A 21,254-nucleotide genomic window follows, 5' to 3' on the forward strand; every position below is an offset into this window, starting at 1 on the left:
GGGCAGGAGAGGGGAAGTTTTTTTAAAACTATGTTTTAACATTGTTTTTATCTTTGCTTATTATTGAAAACTGCCCCAAGCCCATTTGCAGAAAGGGATGGTGTAAAAATCAAAGAATAAATACATGATAAATAATGGCTGACCCTGCTTAGTTTTTGAGAACTGAAGAGATCAAGTAGCCTTGGCTATCCAGGTCAGGGATCCTTTCCATAAAACTGATATGATAAAAAATTTAATTAGTGAATCACATATAGAGTCAAAGCATTTAGGAACAAGAGCTGTGACTCCAACTAAGCAATGAATAAGGCGGCATTATCAGGGAGCCCTACAGGTACCCGATGGAGTGCCATTAACCTGAGGATTCCAAGCATCTCCATCTTTGAACTGATTGTTATACATCTGGTGCAGTGGGCTACAGTGCAGAAAAGCTTATGCTTCAACAAGCTGTTAGTCTTCAATGGCCCACAAGACTCCCCACCCCACAATAGCCTAACATGGCCACCCCACGGTTATTTATGTTTAGACTGTGCAGTTCTTTTAAAACTACCTCATAATAATCTACAGCAGTGATCCCCAACCCGTGGGCCGTGGCCCGGCGCCGGGCCGCAAAGGCCTTGGTGCCGGGCCGCGGCTCCTTCTTCCCTCCCCCCCCAAAGCGAGAAGCTCGCCAGGCCACGAGCAAATCGGCCGCCAAGGTGGCCAATTAGCTCACGGCCCGGCAAGCTTCTTATTTCGGGAGGGGAGGGAAGAGAAGCTTGCCGAGCTGCAAGCTAATCGGCTGCTTTAGCGGCAGATTTGCTGGCAGCCCGGAGGGGCCGGGAGGGGGAGCCGCGGCCGCCGGCATGGCGGCGGCGCAAACGCACATGCGCGGACTGCCGGGCGCAAACGCGCCTGCGCGGCAGTCCGCGCAGGCGCGTTTGCCCTGGGGCTGCCGTGCGTGCGCAGGCCCCCGGGCCGCCCTCTCCCCCCACTACGCCGCAGCGGTCCGCAGCGGGCGGAAGCTTGCGGACCCGCTGATCTACAGTGAATTGCCAGTTCCAGCCCAACATTTGAGGCTTTGAGCCCGAAAGGGTGAACAATACCAATGGAATTTAAGTGGCTAAATATTTGTCTTGATTCATATAGATGCTCTCAGAAAAATAGCAGGTAAGGGTTAAATGCCAGACCTGATAACTGCTGTGGCCACACAGGTTAGTTAGTTATGTGCTTCAACAATGGGCTATTGACTATCATCAACTATTATTAATAAAAACATATACACAAACTAGTCTTTAAGAATGCTGTGGATATGAAAATCGTATTAGCAACTTGACCTCACAACAGTGTTGCGTGCATAAGGGAGATGTGGTGGAATACTAGCCATCTTTTACTGTAGTGTAGATCACAAAACAAAACAATTTTCTCCTATCATATGATGAAGGGGCACGTGCATAGGTCAGCTGAAACCATTCTAGCAGGGGATCGTGTGAGAGTAAAAGTTGGGAGATAACTCAAGGCTTAAAGACAAATGAGCAATCCACATCCTGGCCTGCAAATAGAGGATTATGGTCAAAGCAGGAACATGATAAAAGGGCTTTTACAGGTCCTCAAAAAGAACACATCCTGTTCCCTCCTTTGTTCTTTATAAACTCTAACAATTCTCATTAACACCTCCCAGGAAGGGGCAAGGGGCAGGGCAGGAGGGCCTGGAACACCAGCCAGAACAATACCACCTACCCACAGGGGACATCTTCACTTCCTAAGGGCTTCTGAATTATCCAGGTGCAGGTAATGGTCAAGCCTTACAAACAAAAGCCAAAGTGGAGAGAAGACAGAGGGGGCTTGTACTCACACCAAGATTGCATAGCCTCTGACTGGACCTGCTTTGTCATTACAGACACAGGTTTACTGGTGCATCCTTTCTACTGAAGAGGCACACCCATCCAGGAGGTTAAGAGGCATAAGCTCTTTAATTTCATCACCCACCCCAATGTGTACAACAAAAGCCCACTAGGGTGGTTCAGAGAAGACACACTAATAGTCGCATTGCTAAACCCTGGGCTGGGCTTGAATTTTGTTAAGCTCTATGCAACAAGGTGGCTTTGTGTTCTCCACCATCTTTGTCTGTGCATAAAGGTGTGCAAAAATACATCCTCTTCTTGCCCCATTATGTTTCAGCCTTCTGCCTCTTGTCACAATATTCTGTATCCCCCCCCCCATACACATGAGATTTTAGACACCCACCCCCTTCAGTTTTTAAGTGCTGTAGTTCCACAATTGTGCGGTAGTGTAGTTGCCAACCTCCACAAGAGATCTGGAGAGCACCTAGAATTAGAATTGAATTCTAGGACTGCAACTTCCCTTGAAGTAAATAACTTTTTTGGAGGGTAAACTCTATGGCATTATATCCCAATGAGGACTCTGCTCCCCAAATCCCAGTTTAGTGTAATGGTTAAGAGCGGTGGCCTGTAATCTGGGGAGCACATTCCCCACTCCTGCACATGCACCCAGCCACCTTGGGCTAGTCAGAGTCCTGTGAGAGCTGTTCTCACAGAGCAGTCCTGTCAGTCTCACCTACCTTTCAGGGTATCTGTAGTGGGGAGAGGAAGGAAAGGTGATTTTAAGCAAGATATAAAAACTCCTCTCCCCAGGCTCCATCCCCAAATCTCCAGAAATTTCCTAGCCTGAAGTTGGCAACCTTATGTGGTAGCGACACACAGCTTCTGGTATGAGAAAAGTTAACAAGATGCTTGACAAAATGGGCACTTGACAAACATTCTGTATTGAGAAAAGCCATAAAGCTAGCAGCTCTGATAACAATGTGTATTTTTCTATGTGATAATAACGCGAAGAGAAGCAACAGGAGAAGACTTTAATCCAGACATTGCTCACATACAAGCGCGTGGGGAGTGACGGTGGGGAAAACCAGGTCTGCTTCAGTCATTGGTTGTGAGATAGTCTGTGTCCTTCTTGTTGCATTGAGAAAAAGCATGAGCACTTATACAGCCTAAGGAGCCTATTCCAATCCACTCTTCAGCCAAGCAGGCTGAAAGTGGCATTCCTCAATATTTTGAGACCCATTGGCCATCTCACTTTCTCTTCTAGGGTTGCCAAATTCTAGCTAGTGGCTGGAAATCATTGAGGATTACAAGAGAGATCAGTTTACCTGGTGAAAATGGTTGCTTTGGAGCAGGGGTAGTCAAACTGCAGCCCTCCAGATGTCCATGAACTACAATTCCCACGACCCCCTGACAGCAAACGCTGGCAGGGGCTCGTGGGAATTGTAGTCCATGGACATCTGGAGGGCCGCAGTTTGACTACCCCCGCTTTGGAGGGTGAATTCTATTGAAGTCCCTCCCCTCTCTAAACCCTGCCCACCTCAAGTTCCACCTCCAAAATCTCCAGGTATTTCCCCACCCAGAACTGGTAGCCCTAGAATAATTCCCATAGGATTTTCAGCAGGATCTATACTCAAAGCTCAGTGGTCTCCAACCCCCGGTCCAGAGACTGGGACTGGTCCGTATATCAGTCAGCACCGGCCGTGGCTCCTCCTCGTCCAGCGGGCGGCGGGAAGACAGGGGCGCCGGCGGGAAAGCAAGTGGAGCAGGGGCTCAGATGGCATCGATGACGTCCCTCAGCAAAAGACTACCCCCCCTTGGCCCTCAGTAAAACTGTCAAGCGTTAGCCAGTCCCTAGTGATAAAAAGGTTGGGGACCACTGCTCAAGGTGCCCCACTTACCACCAAGAGATTTAGAAGTCGAGAGGCAGCAAAGTTCAAGAGAGTCTGAAAGTCACTTTCCTTGAAATGGAAGACTTGATCATACTGTGGATACTTCTTAGTAGTGTGGGCAAGACACCCTGCCTGTGTGGGTGCCACTATGTTCTCTTCACATATTTCAAGACAGATACCAGAAAGTCAAAAGTGCAATTATACCATCGTCCCGTTCTCCAAGCATAAGCTGCCCATCCGTTCTGATTCTGGCGGGACTATCACGCTTTTACAAGAATTGTCCCACGTCCCCTGGTATTCAAATGTCCCGCTGAGAAGAGCGCTCCCCAGTGAAGGGTGTGGGCAGGAGGGTGGGGGGCATTGAAGAGTCTTTGTCGCACACACACCTCGAAACTTCGGAGGGGGAGACTCCCTTGATATGTGCAGTGCGGGGAGGAAGTACGAAGGGAACAGGCGCGAGGGTGGCTTCCCCGGGCCCTTGCATGGCTCTGCCCTCCTGCAGGGTGCCTGCCTGCCTGCCTAAGTCTTCCCGGGTGAGTCACATGGCGGGGAGGGAGGCTGGCTTGTTTCCTCGCTGCAGCGCAAGGAGACGCAGGGCCCGTCCGCGCTTCCGACAGGCTGCCGCTGCGCCTCCCCCGCCCCCTTCCCGGGATAGCCCGAGAGGGGCCAGCGGGGGCCTCAGGTGCTCTTCGTTGCTACTGCTGTGGGTAGGGGGGTTCAGCGCTCAGCCTGGTGGCCCTCCCTCGCAGGGAGCGCTTTACTTGTCCTGGATCATCATCACAACAAGCCGCAGCCGCCAAGGCACCAGTGGGGAGGGGGACAGCGGGAAGCCCAGGCTGGCGGGTGGGCAGACCATGGATGGGGGTCCATGGTGTGTGTGTGGGGGTCAATACCCCCCCCTGGTCAATGGTGTCCCACTTTGAGATGAATGGGAAGGCGACTGTAAGCCGCTTTGAGCCTCCTTCGGGTAGGGAAAAGTGGCATATAAGAACCAACTCTTCTTCTTCTTTGCCAGTTTTAAAATCTGGTCACTTTATCCAAGCATGACGATTGTTGTCAGAGGCTGGATTGGATTCCATTTGTCCTATTCGTTCCAAAATTTTATACTAGAGAAATTTAAGCAGGGCCTAACAGTAGTCAATCCTTAGCTGCAGGGCCTCTGGGAAGTGTAGTTCAACGGGGATCACTTCGTAGAAAATCCTTAGCTGCTCTAACTACATTCCCCAGGATTCAATGAAACTGGTACTAACTATTCGAAATTCATTCAGTAAGGGTTAACCTATCACACAAGGCAAGTCTAGGCCGGCAAAAAGGGGCCCTTTACTATCCATATTGTTCTATTAGGTAAAAGCTCTTTTGCAAAAGACCTTCCCTCTTGCCTCTCCCTTTTACTTACGGCCTCTGCCTGCATGGAATGTGCAGGCTGCATTCCTGAGCATACTGGGTTGTCCGTTTCTGTGGTGACTTCATAGCAAAAATGCTGTTCAGAACAGGAAGTGGGGCGGCGCCCAGGATGCCTTTCCAGGCCTTTGGCATGGGGCTTTGTTTGCAATGCTTAAGGAAAGGGACGCCCCTCTTTTGTGCTTTTCCAGGGGGCAACTGCTCCCACCAAGGCCACACCCTTAAGGCATTCCGAACATACCTAGGGCCTCACATTGTTGAGAAGGGGGTGAGAAAAACAGGAATGATGCACACATGTGCCTTCTCTCTTCCATTCTAAATGCAACCCCAATAAAAGGCCAGGCATTAGGAGGGGGTTATTCAATACATTCTCAGCTCTAGGATTTGGAGGGGGGGGAGAAGAAATGTGTCCCACCAGTTTAGCTGAGCACCCATGTGCTATCAGCAGCCTTATGCTAAATAATATCCAGATATTCCAGGACTGGCATACACACCTGGGGCTGTGACTGGCCTTCACTAGAAAGGGCTGCCATGCTTTCAAGCAGGATTTTGAAAAAAATTAAAGGAGAATCAGTGGTTTACTTGTAGTCATCAGAAATAGCTATAATACTGTTGCCAAGATTAAACCTCTAGTTTAAATTATTGTAACAGAATTGGGTCTTCAACCTCCAGGTGGTGTCTGGAGATCCCCGGGGATTACAATTGATGTCAGGCAACAGAGATCTGTTCGCCTGAATAAAATGGCTCTTTATAACCTGCTGAGGGCTTATCCCATCCCCAAACCCCGTCCTTCTCCGTTTCTACCCCTAAAATCTCTAGGTATAATTCTCTAGTGCTAATTGCTACTAAACTTAGAATGAGCCTAATCTGCCAACCTGAAAAGAGGCCCAAAGGAAGACAGACACCCAAAAAGAGAGAGTGAGGACATGCACCTGGTAACCCTAATGTGACATAATAGTCTAGTACAGTTGTGTGTACTTCTCTCCTTTTAAGTGCCACTCTTTGTCTACTCTCAGGGCCACATCCTGCTGCCTCTCGGAAGTGCCTCACTCAGTCTTATCCTCTCTCTCACCTAGTGATGTCGTTAGGATCCTATCCCTGTCTCACCTCTTTACTATCAAGAGGACAGGAAGGCCTGGAGGATCATTGTCCATGGGGTCGCGATGGGTCGGACACGACTGCACACCTAACAACACACTTGTGTGTTTTCTTTCCACAGACACACCTGAATGGCTCAGGGCAGTACTCTGGCCTCATGATGGCACCTGGCACCCTCTGCTGGCTAGGCACCCATATTGCACTTAAGAACTAAAGTGGTAAAAAGTTAAAGCCATGTTGGATCAGTCCAGTGCCCTAACCAGTGCAAGACTGTCACACAGTGGCCAAAACCCAGGTGCCATCGGAAGACCCTCTAATCCAGCCAGAACTCCAGAAACCCTCTCAATGTAGATCCCCCAAGCATCAAGAATCAGAAAAGCAATCCATCTAGTCCACCATCCTGTCTCATACGGTGGCCGACCAGTTCCTCTGGAAGGCCAACAACACGGGCAATGAGGCCAAGACCTCTCCCTGATATCTCCTGTCTCCTAGCTAGCCCTCACCAGGGCTAGTAGCCATTGACAGGTTTATCCTCCAAGAATCAAATCAGGAATACAGAGCATCACTGCCCTAGACATAGTGTACCTGCAAAATATCGCAGTTACCAGTGCAAAATGTCGGAACAGACAATTACTGGTGTACAAAGAAGAGAAGATGACTCTGTAGAGGGCAGCAAGAAGATAATTAGAATAGTGAAGTCAGCACCTTCTCTCCTTTTAAGTGTCACTCTTTGTCTACTCTCAGGGCCACATCCTGCTGCCTCTCGGAAGTGCCCCACTCAGTCTTATCCTCTCTCTCACCTAGAGATGTTGTTAGGACCCTATCCCTGTCTCACCTCTTTACTATCAAGTACGTTAGTTCCCAAATAAACCTGTAAAGGTAAAGGTATCCCCTGTGCAAGCACCGAGTCATGTTTGACCCTTGGGGTGACGCCCTCCAGCGTTTTCATGGCAGACTCAATACGGGGTGGTTTGCCAGTGCCTTCCCCAGTCATTACCATTTACCTCCCAGCAGCAAGCTGGGTACTCATTTTACCGACCTCGGAAGGATGGAAGGCTGAGTCAACCTTGAGCCGGCTGCTGGGATTGAACTCCCAGCCTCATGGGCAAAGCTTTCAGACGGCTGCCTTACCACTCTGTGCCACAAGAGGCTCAATAAATAAACCTGTATCTGCCCTTTAATCAGGTTGCGCACCGTTGCTGTGTTAATTACTCTGCCAATGCAAAATGTGCCTGTAACTACAGAATCCCCCCCCACACACACCACCACAAAATAGCCCTGATCAATTAATAAGGGATGCATAAGTGTCACAAGGAAGGAAGGAAGGAAGTGCTGTAGTGCAGAACTTGGGACCTGTGACAATATAGCATCTAGTTCTACTTGCACAATTACAGCACACACATACCACAATACAGAACTGCAGGGAAGCGCTTGCTAATAATTGTTCTAGCTATTCCCAGCATGCTGAGAATGCAGCAAATTCTCACAAGGCTACCATGGAGTTCATAGGCACAAGAGAACTGTAGTGTTCCGAGTTCCTTCAAACCCAGTATCATACTTCGTCATCAGCATAAAGGTCAACAGTATCTTAAACATACAGGTTACAATGCAATACAAAGGGAAAGCCCAGAAGCTCAAGGCTTCAGCATTATAACCAGATGAACACCTGTTGCAGCCATGCTGCATTGTGTACCTGAAGGAGAACAACCACAAAATCCTCCCTCAAATGATGACTGGTGCCCCATTTATTAGAGGACACTTGGCCAAAAAAGAACAAGCCTTCCAATTTCTGCAATCATGACAATTCCTCATGCTCCCTCTGGAAGAATCCCAGGGTCGACCTGCCCTGAATGTTCAAGGCATTCACCATTCCAAAGAAAACCGCCAAGAAAGCTCACAGGCCCCGGCTAACAGGGTACAGAGCTGTGCTGCTAGAAGCCCAAAAAATGTGATGAGAAAATATTTAAAAAATATTTCTACTGCTCCTTGTTTTCACAAAGCAAAGGCACAGGGCAAGAAATGTATACATACACATATATATTACATTTTACATAGAGATCTTAGAGAAGATTTACAGAGTCAATACTCAAAGCTACCCCACCGACATCCCAGCCCCAAGTGCTTTCGAGACTCCCCCACCTCTCTTCCCCTCTCCATCGTCTATAGGGATGCTACGATTCTGGCAGCTGTAGTAAGAAAGAGGGCCTAGAGCCACCAAAGGGAGCCTTCTGCTCAGGTGAGAAGGTAGCTGGCAAGAGACACTTGGGGTTTACTCCTGGTATACAGAGAAAAGTGGTGATGGGGCAAGGACCCCTGCATCCTACGGTATTCCCCGTAAGTGATCCCTAAGAGAGACGTGTGTCAGAAGCCCAGCCGTCTCCCGTCCCTCCAAAGCCACCCAAATGCCAAACATAAACATGCTTGTGGAAGTTGCCCTTCTAAGAAACAGGGTGAGAGAACCTGCCAACTGAAAGCAAGGGGTAAAGTTCCGTTTCTACTGGTGAAATGCAAGCCCTATTCCCAAGATCCACGACCCCTTCTACTTTGTACTGGAAGCTCCCTTTCCTGGATGGATCTTCAATAGCAAAAGGCACTACCCACTATCCATTTCATTAGAAAGAGGCTGGGGAAGAGACCCCCACCCCACCCCAGATTGGTTGCAATGGTGCAGGAGAACAGCCCGTTGAAAGAGACCCAGGGAACCTGTGGTATTCATACAAATTTGGCATTGGAGGAAGCTCTCATGTGCTTGGATACATTTTAGGACTGGGAATAGACTGCAGTGGCAGGGCTGGCCACTCCTGGCCCTTGGTAGCGCTGGCGAGCATGCTTCTCACAGTACATCTCTTCGCCCACCCAGAAATGGCCACGCATCTTCAGATTAAGGCCACAGTCAGTGCAGGTGTAGCAGGAGGGATGGCGGTAGCGGTTCTCCTGGATCCTCACTGCTTGGTTTCTGCAAGAGACAACAAGAGATAAGGTCTGTGCAATGGGACACAGCCATAAGATACTCAAGACTGCCTTGGCAAATGCTGGGAGATTGGGGGGGGGGGGGGGAGGCAGTACATGTGAAGAACGTGATATCATTCCTATTTCCAAGAAACGACATCAAAATTCTGGCCTCTCTACTTGAAATGCCCAACCTACAAGTTCACATCTACCACCAACTATACAGATACACTTTATGTGCTTCTCTCTCAAAAGAGAAAGACTTGCTTTTGAGATTTGAGGCTGAGTCAACCTTGTGCCGGCTGCTGGGATTGGACTTCCAGCCTCATGCGCAGAGCTTCAAACTGCATGTCTGCTGCCTTACTATTTTCAGCCACAAGAGGCTCTTGATTTTATGTATGTAATTTATAACTGTTTATAACTGTTGTGAGCCGCCCTGATACCTCTGGGGAAAATCCTTTTTTGTTTTACCTTATTTAACAAAGAAGGAAAACACGGGAGGGGTCTCCCCATGAGGAGGGCTGCAAATGCAAGATTTACCATCCCACATTTGCCAGCATACTTGAGGGACTGCTTGGCTGACCATGCCCCCCAAAGGATATTAGGATCGTTCAATATGAACGAACTCGTGATCCGTGGCCCAAAAGAAGTATGTCTGGCCTCAACCAGGGCCAGGGCCTTTTCAGTCCTGGCCCTGACCCCATGGAATAAGCTCCCAGAAGAGCGAAGGGCCCTCGGGGGACTGGGTCAGTTCTCAGGGCCTGTAAGATGGAGCTCTTCTGCCAGGTATTTGGTTGAGCCAATGAACAGCAAGATGACCCCAAACCAAACGCTCTTAAATGAAACTGTTTGGCTACGCAGCCAGGAGGACTCGTATGACTGTTTTTAAGATGGTTTTAAAGTCTTAATATTATATGGAACATTCTATTCATCATATATGTTTTATAAATAACGCTGGAAGCCTCCCTGAGCCCGCACAATGGGAGGGGCGAGATTTAAGTAGAAAAATAAATAAAATAAATAAATAGCCCTGAAGTATGGTTCCCTGAACTCCTTGGAGAAGGAAGGGGATTCAAGGGCAAACAATAATGAAATATTATAACCTAGCAAAAATAGAATTAACAGTAATTACTATTAAACACATGCTACTGCATGTTTGTGTGGCAAACATCTCTCCCCTGCCAAACAAGCATAGTTTAGTGTTCCTTCTATTGTGACTCTCTTCCTGTTTTACCAACCATGAAATTAATTACAGTTTGTCATGACACACTGTGGGTCGGTGAAATACCAAATAGCTGTTCTCCTATCTGTCCACCGGGTGGACCTACTTCCTACACACAATGGGTCAGCACAAAGGGACAAAATCTGTGTCACCTGTTATATTCTGGCCTACAAAAAAGCCACAAAACACTGCGCAAGCTTTTGAGCTCATCCGAACTCTTCATCCCTTGGAAACAGCTAAGTCAGCCCTATTCTTCCTAGAGCATCGCTCTCAGGAGAGACCTTTCTCCAAGCCCCATTGGCTTCCTCCCAACGCAGACTCCCCCTCCCCGCCAAGGGTCAGTAAGACTCACGTGATGCTGCTGCTGCACTTCTCACACACGTGCAGCTTCTGAGTGCCTGCTGCAGAGCTGCTGACTGGCTTGTGAGGGCTGGGAGACAGCTGGCTGGGGAAGGGGCTCACGGTGCCCTCTGCCAAAGCAACCAAAAATGCATGTGAAGAGTCAGGAGCAGGGCTGGGTGGTCTTGCCTCTGAGACTGAATTCAAACATGCATAATATCAAACCTTCCCCACAGAGACAGGGAGTGTAAGATAGCTTCAGTACATTAAATGGTGAGCTACCCCACGTTGTTTGTCGGGAAAGTCAAATCTAGTCTTTCAACCCCCCTGTCACAATAAATGTATACAAATCAAGCTAGCCTCCAAAAGTAAGCAAGACATTCCTTTAACTCACAGAACTAGCAATTAAAGTTTGCTTTAAATTAAAAGCTTCACTTGTTTAATTCAGCTAATCAAAGTTTGCCGCCCTGTCGATATTCCTTTGATCCTGCCTCGCCTTGTACTAGCACAACTACTCCAACGGGTCTTTGGAACCTTGACTGGGCTGATGAACAAATAGTGTGGAGGGCAGGCCACCAGAATGGCCTTGCAACGAGGACAGCTCTGTTACAGGAGTGGCACAGTGGCTTAGTGGTAGAGCATCTGCCTTACACACAGAAGGTCCCTGGTTCAACCTCTGGCTTCTCCAGTTAAAGGGATCAGGCATGAGGTATTATGAAAAACCACCCCTTAAGACTCTGGAGAGCTGCAGCCAGTCAGAACACAATGCTGACCATCTTCTGGCTCTGCTACCACATTGCAGCCTCCCTTCCCCCGCATTTCTCTTACCGTTTTCATCCTGCTCCAGGGCCACTTGGAGCAAACGGAAAGTGCTCGACTGCCGTGGTGGGGCTCGGGTTTCACGGTTTTCCTGCATCATCTTGTAAACTTCAGAGTCTCCTTCCAAGCGACGCATGGCTGGTTCTGAATCCAGACTGGAGAGAGACGAAGAGAGAAGAAAAGAGACTTGGGAAAAGGAAGTTACCTCTAATTTTTTATCCAGGAGGACAGGACAAACCAGTCCTCCACCGCAAGCATCCTTCAGAAGAACCTGAAAGAAGGGGTGCAACCGAGAGAGACGAGCCCCCCAAGGGATTTGGAAACTCTCAGTAGATGTGCTTCTGGAAAAGACACTTGTGGGGGACTGACATAAGAGGTGAGACTTCAGAAGGCCTCACCAGTAGAATCGAATGAACAGATTTCTCTCCTTGCAAAGCACCCACAATTGGCTTCCCTGACTCCCGGAAGGCCATTTCAGAATATGACAACTGCCTCCCCAGCCACAACCGCAAAGAATCCTTGTTCCCCCCCTCCCCATTTTATTAATCACAAAACTCTTTTGGCCCTCCATCCACCACCGAGGAAAGAAGCTAATCATAAAAAGAAAAACGAAAGAAGCCTCTGACACTGAAGCAGACCGTCCTAGCTATCGGACTGCAGCCTCCCCGGACTGGAATCCCAGACAAACCCATCCTAGTGAGACGGCCTCCCTCACAGCACAGTGCTTCCCAGTCTTGAGAGAGCTGGGCTTCCAGGGAGCCTCTGCTGAAGCAGCTCTTCTGAGAGTGACCAAGTTACTGACCTCCAATGACTAATCCGCTACCCTCTCACCCGAATGACTTCCTTCCTCTGAACGGCCTAGTCAGACTCCCTCTCTCTTTCTCCGAGAGCAGGTGGAACACTCCCTGCACATGACGCCCAGACCTGCCCAGCCGCGGGCTTCAGCTCTGCAGTTTTGAATGATTAACTCTTGCCCTGCCCAGTTCCCCAAGAAAACAGAGGTGGCTTTCAAAGGCCACACAACATCAGGCAGCCCTGGGCAGCCCTGACCTGCCAAGAAAGGAGGTGGGGACTTCCCAGCAGGGACTCAGTCCTCCAAAGAGCATAAAGTAGGTTCACAGAGCTGGAAGGCTTTTCAATTTTGTGTGCAGCCCCTTTATGCTCATGGCTGGACTGAGCTCCAGTGTTCTTGCTTAGCCGCTCCGCTGCTTAGGTTACCTGTAACGTCTGTGGTAGGCAGGAGAGCTCCTGCCCTGGTCCTTCCTCAGTTCCCAAGAGTTGCAAAGTGAATACGCTCCTGGGGACGGAGAACCATTCAGCGGAGGCAAGACTGTAATGGGAGACCCGTTGGAGGCGCTGAAAGACCTCCGCTCCTGTAGCAGCAGGCACAGGGAGAAAACAAAACAGGATGTGAAGAAAGGTTCTGCAGGAAGGAAACAAGTGCAAATCTGGGAAAAGAACAAAGTACCCCTCTCTTTTATAGAGTGGGAAAGAACAGACCGAAAATGCTACCCTTGCACTGAGCTGCTTGCCTCCCTGCCAGGCATGGTGTTTGGATGTGTGAACTCTAGTCTCCTGAACTCTCGAGAGTCTGATTCTGTAAACTATACTGTGTCAGTAACTTTAATGAACACTAGTAAGCTTCATTCAGTCTCTGAGACATTTGCTGACCATCCAATATTTTAAGCCACACAAGGAGTTGCCACACAGCCTGTGTTTCCCCCCTGAAACAGGAGACATAGCCAAGGCTGTGTGTACTTCATGCTAGCAAACAAATCAAATATTGTTTACCGAGGCAACATAAATCCTGTGCCCCAGCTCTGCAGAAGTTACATTTCTGTAAATTTTATAGATTTAGGAAAATAGCCACAGAGGAGTTTATGGGGACAAAAAGCCCTGAAGGATACTGACTCTTTTCCTCAAAACTACTGGAAGGCCTAGTCAGCATTGTTTGCTCCTTTCCATAATTTAGCATGCTTCAAGAATCACTGTGCACCCCTTAGGGTTAGAAACTGGATTTTTTATAAGACGGCACAACAATTCTTTGGAAATCAACTCTTGACTCCCAGCTCTATAGTCTGCACTTTCCCCACGTTCTTCTGCACACAACCAGGCTGAACCCCAGACTAGCCTCCCTCTCTCTAAGACACAGAGCCCCACTCAAGCCACCCCTTCACTAGACCCACCACTGCCTTGCTTGGACAGTCAAATGCATACGGCCTCTGGCACAGAATGTCAATACAATTGCAGGAGGTATTTCTAAATGGCCACCAAATAAATAACTCCCTACAAATCCGTTCCCAGATTATGGGATAACACAGCCTACATAAGGGCTCTTGAATTGGGCTAAACAGCTTAAACCAAGGTGATTTATTTATTGTATTTTTAGGCCACCCCTCTCTAGCAGCAGTCTTGGAGTTGCTGCCAACAGTTAAAAATTCCATACAAAAATATAAGCCATTTTCATTTTTAACCATATTGGTTAAAAGAAAAATATGCTTTGTCTCTAAGACAGATAAAGATTTTCAGCCCAGGTTTGGAATGGAGGGGGTGGAAGGGGCAGGGGGATCCATTCAGATGTCGCTAAGTATTGGCCTCATCCATTAGCCTGGCGGAAGACTACCGTTTTATTCATGGAACTTTGGAACTTCCAACAGGACCTGGAACTCTGTTGGCAAGTCGGCCCACCAGGCTGGAGCCAGGACGGAAAAGGACTTGGCTCCAGTTGAGGCCAGGCGTCCTTCTCTGGGGTCAGGGACCACCAACAAATTGAAACTGCCTGAGTGGGGTATACTCAGAGTGACAGTCCTTAAGATGGCTCCCTGTGGATGGAAATGGGATTTTGCACATTCTAGCAGCCAGGGTCTCAAGCCTGTAGGTGGACACACAGATGGCCAAAGGTGTGCTGTCAAGCTTTCACAACCAGCCTATTTGGTTGCGCCAGAGTAAAATCCAGCCACAAGGGGGCAGCCCATGCTCATAATTCTGCCTGCATTCAAGACTTCCTCCCAACAGCTAATAAAGAAGAGCGGCACAGATTAATAGGCTGGACTGGGCAGGGGGAGAGTATTTTTAGTTGGAGAGATGGCGGTGGAAGGGGGTTAGCCCCTCTTTGTTCAGTGCTGTGGACCCAATCCATATGGGAAGTCCATGCTGCTGTTTTGTTTGGCCCAGTTATACATTGTGGCACTCCAGTCACTGAATTCCAGCATCGCACCTTACTTGGCCCCAACCTTTACTTGCCTGCATGGCTGCTGTAAGCCAGCTTGGTGTAGTGGTTAGGAGTGAGGACTTCTAATCTGGCGAGCCGGGTTTGATTCCCCCCTCCCCCACATGCAGCTAGCTGGGTGACCTTGGGCTCGCCACGGCACTGAGAAAGCTGTTCTGACTGAGCAGGAATATAAGGGCTCTCTCAGCCTCACCCACCTCACAGGGTGTCTGTTGTGGGGAGAGGAAAGGGAAGGCGAATGTAAGCTGCTTTGAGACTCCTTCGGGTAGAGAAAAGCGGCATATAAGAATCAACTCTTCTTCTTCTTCTCCATACAGCAGAGGTCCCCAAAATGGTACCTGTGAGAAGAACGGCACCTGCCAACTCCTTTTCTGGCATTTGCCAGGTATTTTTAGAAACTGGGTGGGGCTTTGACCCAGCAAGGCTTCTGACTGGCTATTGGAGATCTCATTAGCTCTGTAGATTTTTAAGTATATTGTTTTGGCAGCAGGTGCCACCACCCTGTGACTGAAGCTAAGCTGCAGTAGTTATGCTACCTCCTGTGGCAGCCATTTTCTGGTAGCTTTTCTGTGGCCACGCCTACCATGTTGTGTCAGAATTCCAAAGGTGGTCAAAATGGTGGGAGACCCCCTAATGTACAGCACTGAACCAAGTGAGGCTCCTACTGTTCCCTGGCTTAATAAACTAGAGGCAAAAACACCGCAAGGAATTGGCAGTGGGAGGGAGTGGGGAAATACACTACTGTGCTCCTTGAAATAGCACTCACATTCAGCTCCCTTGAAGAAATATTCTCCACCACTGTCAGAATGAACCTGCCATCTCTCTTACCAGCAAGGCTTCCCGCACCCTAGGTGGGGCCTGGAAATCCCTCCCAAACTACAACTGATCTCCAGAGTAGAGGTCAGTTCCCTGGACAAAATGGTTGCTTTGGAGGGTTGGCTCTATGACTTTAAACCCAATGAGGTACTTATCCCCTCTCCAACTCCCACTGTCCCCAAGTACCATCCCCAAATCTCCAGGAATTGCCCAAGCTGAAGCTGGCCGTCTTATTTACCAGCAGCTGCCTCATCTCTGAAGCTTTTCTGAAGAGCTTCTGGAAGAAGCCATCCCAATGTGAGTAGCAGGCAAGCTGAAGAGAACCCTACCCCCAAGGTCATGCAGAAGAAACAAGAGAGTGGGAGGAGGTCTCTATCCAGCATCTCCAAGGACAGCTGACAGTGCTTGGGCGGAAGGAGGACTTCCACCTACTTGGACGGAAGGAGGCTGTCCATCCCCCCCCCCCCCCCGCATGTGTCAGTTCAGCCCCACCCCCAGGCAGTTTATTTGGAAGGCACAGCATCACCAGCCCAACAGCAACTCCCTTTTCTCTGTTGCATCTGCTCCTGTTTAAAGGCCTTGGAGAGGAAAGAAAGGAGAAACCCCTGTCTAAGTAGAAGCAAATGTGCTTGGGAGCAGCAGAGTGCAGGAGGGGACTTGATAGAAACCCACTAATCAGCACCGCTCACAATCTCCCCCCCCCCCCCATCTCTAAGAATGAATAAGGGGGAAATTTCTCCTTCTGACATTAGGTAGCCAGGCTGGGCCCAAAGGGGTTTCCCTGGCTGGACCTTACAAAACCCCTTTGTCTCACAAGCAAAGACCAATTCCCTGGCTCTCGAGTGCCCACCCAACTTGAATGCTTACTTTGCCAACTCCACTGGATGATTAAACCCACACAGATACTCAGTTTACGCCTTCATGGCATTCTGCGTTTTGCTTTTTTTTGTTTTGCTAAATGAAGCAATTTTTCCCAGCTGTTAGAGACCTGCTAAGGATCACCATTTCTCTTTCTCTCCACCCCACCCCCCAGCAAGAGACTTCCATCAAGTTTAGAGCTGCCAGTTTTTTATTTCAAAAGTCTTCTGCTCCTACTTCCCAAGCAAAATCTGCCAGGGCAGGGGAAGCTAGCAGATCAGGGTATGAGTTTTCAGACAACACTTCTGATGTACCTAACTGGAGGCAACATTACTTTAAAAGAGCAGCAGAAAGCGAGTTGGCCGCCAAATCTAACAAATTTCAAGTTCCATTCTATATCCATAAGGGCAGTTTGCAGGCTATAATGTTTAATGCCAAAGCAGGATGACAGTTGAACATCAAGAAGACAAAACTAACAGCTACTGAGCAATTGCACAACTTTAAGTCTGCCGATGAAGAAACCAAAATTGTTAGAGATTTTTCTGTGCCTTGGCTCAAGGAATTAAGGCATTTTTCTGGGGGAAATAAGATAAGAGAGAACCAACCAGGCCTAGGTCGCAGCTAACCCACCCTCCACATTTAATCTTGGCCCCCAGCGCTGATGAAACCACCGGGCAGGGAGGAGGCCAGCAGAGGAGGCCAAGAGCTAAAGCAAATAAATGTGAGAAAGGAAAGAAAAACATTACCGAGAAGCCAAGGGGCTGGGGCTAGCCAGGTGCCAGCTGGCAAACCCCATGCTCTGGGGCCAACCTTGCTTCCCAATTTGGGTTTGAAAAACAGCCCCAGAATGTAGCAAAACACAGAGGCAGGCCAGACCCTGGAGCCAGAACAAGCAAACAAATAGTAGCACCCAGCCCAAGAGCAACAGGAGAGAGGGGTGCCAAGACCCTCGGGCACGGAGACAAGGGGCTCAAAAGACCATAGGAGGAGAAGAACCATGCTCTGAGAAGGACTGTGGGCATTCCAGAAGGATCAGCTCAGGGAAACCAGCTACAAAGACAGGCACAGCAAAGGTCTGTGGCAACTTGGCAGTGTTACCTGGTTCCACTTAGGAGCTTCTTGCCAGGGTGCAAATAGATTTGTGGGAATTCTGCTCCCAGAGCACCTGAATGCTCTCACCACTACATCAGAGACGGCTAAGCTGCAACAGGAGTCCTCCCCTTGAAGCTCACATTTGTTCTGATTATGGAACCTCTTCCCTCTACAGCAGCTTTTCTCAACATTTCTTACCATTAAGAAACCCCCGAAACATTCTTCAGGCTTCACACGAAACCCCAGAAGCGGCAGGATCATGCAGAATATGATTGCAAAGCATAGCTATGTACATGTCCACCTGGGGCTCCTCCCCTTCCCACCCCCTCCAGGCCCATCATTGGCCACTGGGGGCGGGTCAACATGCCCATATATGGTCATATCATCTGATTAATGTTTAATAAATGTTAAATATATATATAAAAAATTAACTCCCACCCATTCAAGAAACCCTTCCAGGGCCGTCAAGAAACCCTGCAGTGGAAAATAATTAAATTTTCTTTCACTAGGGGGAGATAGGGTTGTTTCCGTTGTTTTAATTTTGCTTGTGTTGCTTGCCCAAGCTCTTCCCAACAGGGTGGGCTACAGATCAGCAAACAACTCTGCTACTAGAAAGGCAAAATTCTGCAATTCAAATTATGCAAAAAGGATGGCTTGCATGCCTTATTGTAATGCACAACCTGGCATTGTGGTTCATCAAAAAGAAAGAACCCAAGGTATTTGCATTTGTAAGAGGGTCAAGAATGAAAGGATACTGGAATATATGGAGGAATGTTCTTAGGGAACAAGCTTTTGAGACTTTGTACCACCCTGATATTTCTAGTTCCTAACCCTTTAAACCAGAGGTAGTCAACCTGTGGTCCTCCAGATGTCCATGGACTACAATTCCCATGAGCCCCTGCCAGCAAACTCCTAGCCCATGAACATCTGGAGGACCACAGGTTGACTTCCTCTGCTTTAAACCACAGAACTACCCCCCACCCCGCATATTACAAGTTCCCTCTGTCATAAGAACTAGAGCCTTGTCCTTCTATGCAGAACCTGTAGAGATTAACCAGCTTCTGCACTGGAAGCCACATTCCACATTGGGGAGGGGGGCCAGGGCTCAGTGACAGTGCATCTGCTAGGCAGTTTGGTGTCTCCTATGCCCCTTCGTACTAACACAACCGTAGATCTTCCCTGGACATCCAACACCACAGTCTTTTAAGACCCTTCCTTACTGAAAAGCAAAGCACTTAATATCCAACTGCTCACATTTCCTTTGGAAATAAGCTATTGAGAACAACACCTAAAAATGGAAACTGGGAGGGACGGGGGAGACAGTGAAGGCTCCTGTGCAGTTGCAAGGAAAAACTCAATACAAATCTAAATCAGAGGCAACAGAACTCAGCAGACTGCACAGTCGCTGAGAGCTGCAACTCCACACCAGCTGCTGAGGTTATAGGGAAGGCTTGGTAGAACTCTGCATCAGCCTCTGCCTCTTGCTGCAAAGCAATCCAAGAACTAAGGGATCTTGCAGAGGAGATGCCGAGCGCAAAGAAACCCATTCGTGACACAAGCTGGTCCCTCTGGCCATGGCAGGCTGGGGGATTGCTGCGAATAGCTGCTTAATAGGCCTCCAGAGCAAGGAAAGAGAGAGGAGCTTTCGGGAGGCATCCTCTGCCTCCTGTGTCCAAGAGACGTAGGCAGCACCTCCCCAAACTGGTTCTGCCTCCCCAGCTCCCAGCTGTTGCTTGGAGACACCAGGTAGGAACAAGCAAACATCCCCAAGCCAGGTGTGCTGCTGCCTGCAGGGACATGTGCAAGAGTGCAGCAAGGTCACAGAAGCAAAGCAACGGGCTTCAACGCTTGGCCAGAAGGGGAGCAGACGAGGCAGAAGCCACACAATGCACTTTCAAGGAAAAAGTTTCCCATACCAGGGAGAGAGGGCGCAGGGAGAGGTGGAAGAATCAGGATACTCTGTTTTTCTTCCCAAATGCAAACAAAGTTTCTTACAATAACCCTCTCCCTCTTCCCCACCCTGTGAGGTAGGTTATGCTGAAAGGAGGAGTCACTGGCCCCGGTCAGCCTGCAAGCTTTCATGGCAGAGTGGAGATTCAAACCAGCATCTCCCTGACCCTAGTCCAACACTCTAACCTCTCCAAGCATTAAGTGATGTAGATAAAAGGATGCAGGTGGATCTCCCTGGTTTGCTTCAGGGGAACCTTTAATAGCTCCTCCATGAGAAAACAGAAGGCGGTACTCTCTTACGCATGGAGATTCAAGGATGGCAAAAGCACCACCTGCTGAAATACATCATAGAAAGACAGGAGTCCAGCCACTGCACAATGAATGGAAGACCAGTTCACATTCATATCTCCTCACCTCCCTCTCCTCTTCCTCTGCAGGTCAAGCTGTAAGCTCCATTATCTATATGCCACTTTCCCTAAATGAATTGAAGCACCATCAAGCTACTGCGGACTTTAATTTTTTAATTTATAATTTCGATTTATAGGCTGCCCACTCCACAGTGGGCTCATGGCAACTAACAAAGACAAACAAGAATATTAATATACAATTGTTAAAACACTAAGGGCATCTTAAATTTTAAAAGATGAACCTGCCAGTCCATAAGTAAATTACTTGGGGGGGGGTAAGACCAGGAGACTGATGATGGAAGGTGCCGACCGTCAAACCATAAGCCTGATGGAACAACTCAATTTTACAGGCCCTGCAGAACTCTAGTGAGTCCTACAAGGCTCAGATCTCTGCCAAGAGTGTTCCACTAGTTTGGGGCCAGGGCTGAAAAGCCCGTTTTGATTGTAGGTGCACTTGTTTCTGGCCAGGGATCACCAGGAGGTTCGCAGCTTGAGAGCAATATATTAGGGGAATATTAGGAGAGGTGGCCATGCAGATACACTGTTCCCAGACCGCTATGGTGACCCTGTAGGGTTTTCAAGGCAAAAGATGTTCAAAGGTGGTTTGCTACTGCCTGCCTCCATCTCATCATAAGCCCCTCTCATCAGTTACCCCTGCCCCATTGCTTACCAGAAGTCTCAATCTGTGAGTATTAGAAATTTTGTACATGGTTCCCCAGCTTTGTGTGCATATGTCTGGGTCCTTTAAAGGGGCAGTGGTAACTGCATCTTCCCTACGTCCTGTAATTCCTATGGGCAGCGTTGCTTGGGATTGCACAGTGACCTCAGGACAAATCTCACAGCACTAATAAAACACACTCTTCTGCCTCCTTACCTGTCTGTTGCTTGGTTTCGGAGGCCCCTGGGAGGGCAGGCTGTGTTCATCAGAGGTTTCAAAAGAACTCCCCAGAGACTGGAAGCTAGAAAGAGAAAGCTAACATGAGGAGACCAATCTCATGCTACCGAGGGGCAGAGCCTAAGCAAAAGTCTGGTGGTCAAGTAGGAGAATTCACTACCCTAACACCAGCACTAACATGAGGTCCCTTACAACTCTATGATTCTATGATTCTAACAAGTCACTTATCTGTCAGGTCAATTACCTGCATACCTCCTAAAAATTAAGAGATTACCTTAGAAAATGTTTCAGTAAGACCACCACATTTCAGAATGCTTGAAGTTCATTTCAGACCAGACTTAACAGAAATGATCCAAAGATTGAACTCCACTGATCTTCCCTGCATGCTTGGGGGGGGGGAATGTTTGCCAATTCTTTCCTCCCATGGTAGACTCCAGCCCCCTACTCATGCTGTTTTGGGGAGCCCTGTC

At 48.6% G+C, this 21,254-nt stretch overlaps 1 protein-coding gene across 3 annotated transcripts in view; it reads right to left on the bottom strand.

The window, feature by feature from the left end:
* Window positions 1-8,170: 8,170 nt before the first annotated feature.
* Window positions 8,171-21,254, bottom strand: part of PDLIM2 (PDZ and LIM domain 2) — a 45,925-nt gene continuing 32,841 nt past the window's right edge. For all 3 annotated transcript variants that reach the window (XM_077305373.1, XM_077305371.1, XM_077305372.1), the window contains 5 exons: window positions 20,764-20,848; window positions 12,756-12,910; window positions 11,547-11,692; window positions 10,732-10,849; window positions 8,171-9,164 (listed from right to left, as the gene is read on the bottom strand). In XM_077305373.1, the coding sequence (XP_077161488.1) occupies window positions 8,969-9,164; window positions 10,732-10,849; window positions 11,547-11,692; window positions 12,756-12,910; window positions 20,764-20,848 (700 nt within the window). In that variant the 3' untranslated portion in view covers window positions 8,171-8,968. The remainder of the gene's footprint in view (window positions 9,165-10,731; window positions 10,850-11,546; window positions 11,693-12,755; window positions 12,911-20,763; window positions 20,849-21,254) is intronic.

This window comes from Paroedura picta, chromosome 12, assembly GCF_049243985.1.
Source record: "Paroedura picta isolate Pp20150507F chromosome 12, Ppicta_v3.0, whole genome shotgun sequence".
NCBI lineage: Eukaryota > Metazoa > Chordata > Lepidosauria > Squamata > Gekkonidae > Paroedura > Paroedura picta.